At 47.1% G+C, this 8988-nt stretch overlaps 2 protein-coding genes across 4 annotated transcripts; both read left to right on the top strand.

Moving 5' to 3' along the window:
• Positions 1–582: 582 nt before the first annotated feature.
• Positions 583–4689, top strand: LOC147209006 (uncharacterized). 3 transcript variants are annotated; one of them, XM_086103684.1, is made up of 7 exons: positions 583–848; positions 1279–1374; positions 1449–1640; positions 1757–1852; positions 1924–2103; positions 3111–3470; positions 3620–3803. In XM_086103684.1, exons 1-7 carry the CDS (start codon positions 687–689, stop codon positions 3656–3658), a joined length of 1125 nt encoding a protein of 374 aa, XP_085959810.1. In that variant the 5' UTR covers positions 583–686; the 3' UTR covers positions 3659–3803. The 3 variants fall into 3 exon arrangements, with proteins under 3 accessions (XP_085959810.1, XP_085959795.1, XP_085959802.1); XM_086103669.1 differs by having other exon boundaries at positions 3111–4689; XM_086103676.1 differs by lacking the exon at positions 1279–1374 and having other exon boundaries at positions 3111–4689.
• Positions 4690–4980: 291 nt separating this feature from the next.
• LOC147209005 (uncharacterized) lies at positions 4981–8902 on the top strand. Its single transcript, XM_086103767.1, has 4 exons — positions 4981–5459; positions 5775–5933; positions 6865–7088; positions 7881–8902. The coding sequence occupies exons 2-4, from the start codon at positions 5783–5785 to the stop codon at positions 8022–8024; spliced, it is 519 nt and encodes a 172-aa protein (XP_085959893.1). The 5' UTR covers positions 4981–5459; positions 5775–5782; the 3' UTR covers positions 8025–8902.
• Positions 8903–8988: the final 86 nt, after the last annotated feature.

The following is an 8988-nucleotide window of genomic DNA, read 5'->3' as shown; positions in this document are numbered from 1 at the left end:
AACATCCTGATTCATAAATAAATGACCAACTTGTTTACTGAGTCGATAAACATTGAATTAGTCGGAACACGTAGAAATATATTTTTTGTGTGGATGCGCAATGCGTGGATTGTGGCCCTCTTTAGAGTCTGGAGTTTATAGACACACGTTAAAAGTAAATAATGATTAATCATGGAATAAAGCGTCGAAATAAACAAGAGGCCAAGTTGACAAATGCTGGTTACATTTTCCACATGTTGCATTTCCAGGATTTGTACAACCATCTTCGTTCATTTGCTCATTTCCTGTCTGTCCAAATGAAAGTCTTCATTTGACGCCTGGATATGATTCAAGTTGGATGAGGATTGATGGTAGTGTTTTTCTCTCTACAAAAAAAAATGTTCAAAAATGATTAAATGCATGATCATATTCACGTTGTCATTCAAACATTTCATGTAAAGGGCAGTGTGGCTGGAAACTTGCATAGATCACCTACTCGGAGCGTAAAAAAGAAAACGTTTCCATATTAAAGTAACAACTCCGCAATATTTCAGTTCACACTTCACATGCAGTTCCCACATCAGGATGACATGTTATCAGGCGACACACTTCCTGAGTGAGCGGCTGTCAATCAAAACACACACACACAAACGTCCAGGCATACATAAAGTGTTCTTCATTCGCATCGCTTTCACATCGCCTTCAGCATGAAGTTCTTCTTCTTCGCTGTCCTCCTCTGTGTCAGCATCCCGGCGGTTACAGCCGCGGACGGCTGCCATAGTGACCGGGATACGGACCACCGAGTGCGGCTTAACTGCACGGCGGCCGTTCTTGATGGCGTTTCTGTGGGTCTCGAACCCACGATCGAGGTAACTGCGCCGTAGCTTCTGGTAAAGTAAGGCACAATTTTAATTTTATGTGCATAAGGTACAGATTTTTTTCATCTATCGATGCAAGTGACATATTGCATTATTTTCCACGGCAGTCCTGAACATTTCTCATGGCGCTTATGCGTACAGTCTACTTGACGTTTGTATTTGATGCCTTGCCATGAGATGATTCTCATGGGAAATATGCACTTTTTGCTTAAAAAAGGTTACAAAACGCTGTTTCAGGCGTTGTCGAAATCTTAACTGTATTCATGTTCCCTGTCCGTCGTTGTCCCATGAATGTCAAGAAATATATACTTCGGTGCAAACACGATGCCGATTGTCAGACGGTCGCCTTTGAGTGACACATCGCAGACGAGCGCAGACTTCCTGCTTCCTGTTTGACAGTTTCATCTCTTTCCCTCGTGAGGTTCTCTTGTTTCCCAGGAACCAGTTCTCCAGCCTGTCCTGGGCATCCTTCCAGATTTTCAGCAAGCTGCACGAGCTGGACCTGACGGCCAACGAGGTCACCGGGAGTCGCGCGACAGGTGACGCAGGCCCGACCGCCTTGGGCTAAATCCCACCTCGCTGTCCCCTCAGGTGGGTGAGTTGACGGCAAGCGACACGCCGCTTCTGCCGAACCTCAGCGTCCTCCGACTGGGATCCAATCATCTCACGTCTTTAGTCAACGGGGCCTTCTCCGCCTGCCCCGCCCTGACAAATCTCTACCTGGACAACAACACCATTGAATCTCTGAGCCACGACGCGTTCGCTGGACTCAGCAAGTTAGAGGTCAGGTGTCAGCGTGATTGATCGACTTTGGCCGAGATTTTTTCTTGTCATACAAACAACAATGTGAAAATGATTTTGCTTTTGTTTGCATGTCCCTTACGCGTCCTCCCTTTCAGATTCTAGACCTGACATCCAATCGCATCAGGGTGCTCCCGCCCCTCTTACTCCATCCCCTGGTTGCCATAAAAACACTCTACCTGGAAAACAACCAGGTGGGAGACGAGAGACGAAATCATCGTGAGGGACAACCGAGAGACCTTCGCTTTCTCCGTTTCCGCCTCAGATCAGCACGCTGCCAGATGATTGGTTCAACCCGAAAGAGGACGTGCCCTACCTGTATCTCTCCGCCAACCCATGGTCGTGTGACTGCGGCCTGACGTACCTGCGCATGTACTTGGATGACTTCGATTTCAACTTCTACGTGCGCGACGGCAAGATCATCTGGAGAGATGCTAATAGTGTGGTTAGTTGTCGCGCGCGCCAAACAAACCACTGGAGACATTTTACATCCTTACCTTTGTACCCTTCCCTTGTACATTTCTTAGACTTTTGCTGATCGTCAGTCGATTAATCACGCCTGGAGTGTAAATTTACAAGGATAACATCATAGAAAAATGGAGGCGCTTGCTACATTGCTGTAGCAACAAAGCTAACTCAATAGCCCACACATCAAAATAACGTGTGAAAGGATGAAGGCTTTTATAGTACCGTAAAAGGTTTGATGCTGTAGTACAGCATGTAACGTTGCATAAAACAGCTTCATTTGTAACCTCTAAAAATGTGTAAAATAAAGAACCCAATCTTTATTAGCTAATACAGATCAATTGAAAATTATATGATCGAATCGGGACAACACTACTTACAACCATCCCAATTTAAAATTATTCCGTTTTTTTTTCCAGGAAGTAGACCACCAAATTTGCACCTTTTCTCAACAACATAGCCAAATAAAGTCATATTTTGTATATTTACCCCCGGGAGTCCAGTGGTTAGCGCATTGACCTCACAGTGCTCAGTGCAGAGGTTGTGGGTTTGCATGTTCTCCCTGGGCCTGCGTGGGTTTTCTCCGAGTACTCCGGTTTCCTCCCACATTCCAAAAACACGCATGGCAGGCTGATTGAACACTCAAAATTGTCCCTAGGCGTGAGTGTGCGCGCGGCTGGTTGTTTTTCTCTGTGTGCCCTGCGATTGGCTGGCAACCGGTTCAGGGTGTCCCCCGCCTACTGCCCGAAGACGGCTGGGATTGGCTCCAGCACCCCCCGTGACCATTGTGAGGATAAAGCGAATAGGAAAATGGATGGATGGATGGATTGCCTCCACCCCTTGCACAGCTATGCATTTCTGTCCGCATTCAATTTCGGGAAGACATGTTCTTCCGTAGTTTGAGCCGAAGTTGCACTTTGCGTCATGTGTAATAATGTCAGGTCGGGTGAGTTCCTTTCAAAGTCACGCCCCACTCTGGCCTTGCAGGTGTGCCACTCGCCTCAGCGATTCAAAGGTCAAGCCGTCATCGATCTGGACCCGGAGGACTTGTGTCCGCCTTCTCCGAAGCCAGAGACCACCCCCTTATCGACAGGCCCCACCAATAGAGAGCAGGAGAGTGGGGGTCCCAGAGGTGACGGGCTTGTTGTCTGGCAGCCTGCACGGACCGCTTCCAGGACTTCATTTCCTGAACCTTCCGGCACCACTACCGCTCTACCGCGCCCTACGACTCCAACTGCCTCACTTCCTACAACTGCGCCACTTCCTACAACTCTAACTGCATCCCTTCCCGCTGCTCTCCCAGTTGTAACACCCACCAGCTCTGAGATCCCGCGGACGCGGCAGTGGGTGAGGAATGAGGGTGCCGCCATTCCCCTCCGCGGAAGACCCAGTGCCGGTGTATTTTGTGTGTGGTTCTTGGCCGGTTATGCATGTCTCTGTGCGATGGGGGCGGTGAGTTCCCTCATAACTATAGTTAGACTGGTGGTCTTGTACAGGGGGGCGTACAAGCCGCTGAGGGTCGCATTGGCGAGTGAGGGCGGCACCCAGCAGGTGAGGCTCTGCGGCGGCGTGACAGCGGTGTATCGTTCGGTCCTTTTCGTGAGCTGCAAAGAGGAGGAGACGGTCCAAGCCGGCCCGGTGTATAGGACGACCCTGCACCGTGCGCCCGGGACTCAGGTAGCACTGCAGCAATGGAGTGATGTCGTAGGAAGGCGTCAGGATGGCGCAGGGTGGAGGCAGCGCTTCAGCGTGCTTCTGCGCCAGGAGAGGGAGGGGCCGGACGGTGGGAGAGAGGAGCGAGATTGGGTGGTGGGTTCGTGGCTCGCGCAACACCTGCCCGAATGTGAGTGAGTGTCAGTCCTCCCACTGACTTCCACCCTTTAATTTCTGTTTGCAATCTTGCTCATGATAATTTCATTCAATGTTCATACAACATGCACATTTAAAATCAGGACGAATGAAATTAATCAAGTTATATGGCGCAAATCAAAAACTATATGACAGCTTCTACCAACGTCTTATTCATCGGGATGCAAATGAACACGAGAACCATCTTTAGCAGATTATTCTGAGACGATTCCAGTCGGCCTCAAAAGTATGAAAAGCTTTTTGAGTCAAATTTCACCAAGAGATGATGCAAATGAAAACCAAATCCAATCGGTCAGCAAGTGAAAATGCTTTTGATGACAATTAATGCATGCAAGGCGGATGATATTATTTTTATTTTCTAAATTCAATTTCTTGTTGTAGGTCAACTCATGAAAAATGGAAACAATGCAATCAAATTTGATATAGCCAATATGATTCTGTCAACCACCAAAGCCCCAGATGCGTACTATTTATTATTAAATGGGTCATTTTAATAAAAAAATTAAAACATATATTTCAAGGGTTAAAATTCAGAAATTGATGTGAGAATAAGGATGGATGGCGATTTATATTCTTTCTGGACATTCGGCAGACATTTCAGAGGTTGCCACCAACTAGTCGTGCGTCAGCAAGCATGGCTGACATTAGTGTTCGGTCTCAAGATTAATGAAATAAAATTAGATACATTAATTGAAAATGAGTCACGTGAAGAACGTCAATTACTACAATACAATACATATTTATTTATATTGCGCTTTCGCAACAGCTTCAGCTGTAACAAAGCACTTTACAGAACACTTAACATAAAACAAAATATTAACACAACACATCAGACACGGACAGTCATGTAATCATAACCACTTGCCCTGCATACGCGTTGTTGTTTGAAGCAGTTATAGATGAAAGAGGAGAGAATTACTGTCTCGATGCTTATGTGAAGGAGAGTGCGGTTGTTAATACCATACTGTACTGTAGTTAAACTACAGTCGTAGTCTTTTTTTCTTGATATTTCATGCAGTATTCTGATTGCCGCGTGGGACCGTGCTGCCCCTTACAGGTTAGTATTGGTACTACGACAGACATGGTTGTTCATTTGGTGCGCTGCGCGGTATACATTCGAAACGCAGTAAACACGTACACGGACACTTTTTTCCCCTCGTCATGCGAGGGGTTTGTCTCATTTTAAAAAGTCACTTTTGATGTTCAAAATTGGGCCGTACCAAACGGCGACAAACAAACAAAAACCACAGGCTAGTCTGAGCTCGCAACAGTGACGTCAGTGCGCGGCCATTGGGTGAGCGCGCGGCTCCAACAAATTAGAGTGGGAAAAAAAGGGAGAGAGATCGCAACAACAACAAGGACGACGACAACCAAGACCAAGACGACGACAGCTGCTCGATTGAGGGCCGCCGCTAAAGCCACATTTCAACTTTGGGCTCAGTCGCCTCTTCGCCAACCAGGAAACCGGTGAGGAAAAACCTCGCGCGGGCTTGTTTGGCTTCTTGCGAATCGGCCCGCGGCAGCTTCCGCCCAGTCGCAACTTTCTTTTGTTCACTCCAAGAGAACGAGTCGGCGTTTAGGGCGCGTTTTCTGTCGATCAAACGCGTAACGACACATTTCGAGGTGCTCCTGATTGTCAGAACAACCTTCGGACCGGCTGGTCGAGAGCAGCTGTTGGGACTCTTGCTGTTGTTGTTGCCACTTTACAACTGCGTTCTTACCCCAAGCCAAATTCTCTCTCTCTCTCTCTCTCTTTTTTTTTTTGTTGGGCTTATTCCCCAGATGTCACAATGGCCGCAAACTTCAGCATATCCGACAGCGAGTCCGAGCCATCTGAGGAGGTAGAAGAAGGGGACGACGGCCAAGGAGCCGCTGAAAAGGAGCAGGAGCAGTGCCTCCGCCAAGGCCTCCGCCTCACCTTGCCGGAGCTTCCAATGGCAGGTGGGCCAACACGCTATTACACCCTCAACATTATTTAGTTGCCTGGCTTGTCCTGGTTTTCATTCATGTCATTTGTCCTGGAGACAAGCCCGTTCATTCAGAGTCGGCCCAAAGCAAAACGTGTTTTTTTTAATCATCCAGAAACCTACTCTTAACTTTTTGCAGCAGTCTTTCACTTCAAGAGAGCCTTGCGATGGCTTTACACAACACTCACATGTTCAAAGTCAGAAAACCAACTGAAAATAGCTCCGCAGTGATGGGACATTGTGATTTCCCCTGTAATGTTGTCGACGTGATCGTCTGAACGAATGCACGCGCTTGCAGAGACGTACAGAAGTGTTGCATGTTGATCGTTATCTGTTGCCTGCCATGGTGAATCTTTGGTGATAATTTTTGTGAGCGATCACTAGCATGACGTCCTCACATGAATGTCAATAATTATGAATGACAAAGTTAATTTGCTACAACTTGTTTCAGAAGCATGTATCAACTCTTAACTAAAAGTAGCAAAAATAATCCAATATAGTCAGGAAGTTATTTAGTTAATTATTTTTCACTTTCAGAACACCTGCAAAAAATAATTTATCAAAAGCAACAATAAAGTGGGGAAGAATGACTCAAAAATATAAAGATAGCAGAGTTGACAATACTAAAATGTCTACAACTAATTAAAACTAACATACACAAAAAAAAAGTCCAAATGAAATTTGAAACGACTATAATGAAAAATCCCAACATTTTAGAATCCTGGACGAAATGTAACTTCAACTATTTATCAAGGCCTTTTGACTGTTAATTCCTTGCCCGAAGCCAGTTCTGATCCAAAGAGATATCAGTTGCCGCCAAGTGACCCGAGGCTGTCGCAGATAGCGTTCATGAAGCGCCATCAGTGCCTCCGCCCGTCTCTGACCTTTCGTGTACCCCCATCTAGCAATGTCGGGGCGGATCCGGCTCAACTCGGAGTCCCACGCTTTGGCAGTGTCCCGAGACGAGGAGTTCCAGGCCAGGGTGGACGAGGAGGTCGGCACACCCACCGACGGGGCGCCGTTCCGGGGCCGCTCCAAGTCGGCTCCCCCCGTGCTATGGGCTGCGAAAAAGTATGGACGGCAGCTGCGGCGCATGAGCGACGAGTTCGATAGCCTGATGGACAAAGGGGTGAGAAGCGTTGGGGGGGGGGGGGGGTGTCATTAAATTGTAGCTTGGGGGCTCGTGTTTTTCAACAACAGAATTTTTTTTTTCCCTCTCAAATAGAGAGAGAGAATTTATAAAAAAAAATTCCAGAGGAAAAAGCTTCTAATATCGAAATGACATTTTTGAATTTCAAGTCATACAACGCTTTGGAAAAAGGATGAGCTCTCACACCTTCATGTTTCCCTTACAGTTCATTTGACCTTCTCCATCCATCCATTTTCCGAACCGCTTAATCCTCACTAGGGTCGCGGCGGGTGCTGGAGCCTATCCCAGCCAACTACGGGCAGTAGGCGGGGGACACTCTGAACCGGTTGCCAGCCAATCGCAGTTGACCTTCTCGACATGTTTATATTAATCCGAATACCATGTTTAGACTAGTGAGGGCGCTTAGAACATATTACTGTAAATTTTGTTGACTTGACTCCGCCTTTCAAAGAATTACATTTCTTAAAGATTAAATGCAAATGTTATGTACTTAAAAGTTAAATACAACTGAACTGTACTTCGGCAGTTCCTCTTTTGCACACCGTCCTTCCATCCATTTTCCGATCCGCTTGATCCTCACAAGGGTCACGGGGGGTGCTGGAGCCTATCCTAGCTGTCTTCGGGCAGTCGGCGGGGGACACCCACTCACATTTTAGTGAGTCTGATTTTGGATTCTGAGAGGAAAACATCCAGTTGTTGACTTCAACCCCTCATGGAATATCGCAGAGAAATGATGCACTTTTAACTTGTTGTGCAACTTTCTGGGTGCAGGAGTTGAAGTTCAAGAGCGACGGCGGCACATCCAGGACCATCCACCACTCCAAAACCTGGTGGAGCTACCTCTTCAGCCACCAGGAGACGGAGGGCGAGAACAACAACAACCACCACGACAACCATGCTAATCGTACTGAGTAGCCTCTGACTGAGACTGCGGATAGGATGAGAGGGCTGGGGGGCGGGGTGGCGTTCTCCTCCGCTGGACATTTGGTCTGGATTCATTGAAGAGACGCAGAGATGCGGACTCAGGTGTCTTTTCTTCAACTACTTTAAATCCAATTTTTGGCGATCTATTGTTGTAAACCGGGCAACCGGTGTATTTAACGCACGTGGTCCTTCCCACGGGACTCGCTCGTCTCGCGCCAACACTATGCAAACATACTGTAGACGGGTTGGTGAAAAACAAACAAGCGTTCCAGACAGCGGACCTGAAATCGAGCCGGTCCAACTCGTACCCTTTTGTGCTGACGTGACTCAACAATCTGCGTCCTCCGGCGCCGTGCAAAAGCTTTTTTTTGGTCATTCCAGCAAAGGCCATGCCAGCGGCCTGCCGCTCTTTGCCCGCTGCCGTGCGAAAATCAGTCGAGGAAAGAACAATCTTGTACACAGACAATCTCAATCCAATCTTTGGTCAAATGTCAGGGTTACGGAGAGGAAGTGACTTTTGAAAGCACAAATTCATAGGAGATGTTTTAAAAAGATTTCTAACGGTGTAAATATTCTCGTGGCGTGGCGGCGATCGGAGCGTCTCGTGGTGTCGTCATGTCCTGTTTCACAATGTGTTTGCCTTCCATGACGTCGCGTTTGGTGTCACTGGAATGCGGTTGCGCGTGACTTTGAAGTGTTGGCGGGGACGCGCTCCCATTTTGGCTCGCATCGTCGTATGTCGTATGTATGCTCTTCACGTGGCTTAACACTGGATCGATACGCGTTTTTTTTTTTTGTTTGTTTGTTGTTACGGCCACTTGAAAATTGAGCTTGACCTCTCTGTCATCATTAAAATATGATAATCGGTGCGCTTTGGATGCTTTTATTGTAGATTCTCCAAATGGAAATTCAGACAATCTAACTGCCCACTTTATTATTATTATCATGATTATTT

This window comes from Hippocampus guttulatus, chromosome 2 (genome assembly GCF_054856545.1).
Source record: "Hippocampus guttulatus isolate MCC_2025c chromosome 2, RoL_Hgut_1.0, whole genome shotgun sequence".
NCBI classification, from domain to species: domain Eukaryota; kingdom Metazoa; phylum Chordata; class Actinopteri; order Syngnathiformes; family Syngnathidae; genus Hippocampus; species Hippocampus guttulatus.
This window is presented reverse-complemented; position numbering and strand designations above follow the sequence as displayed.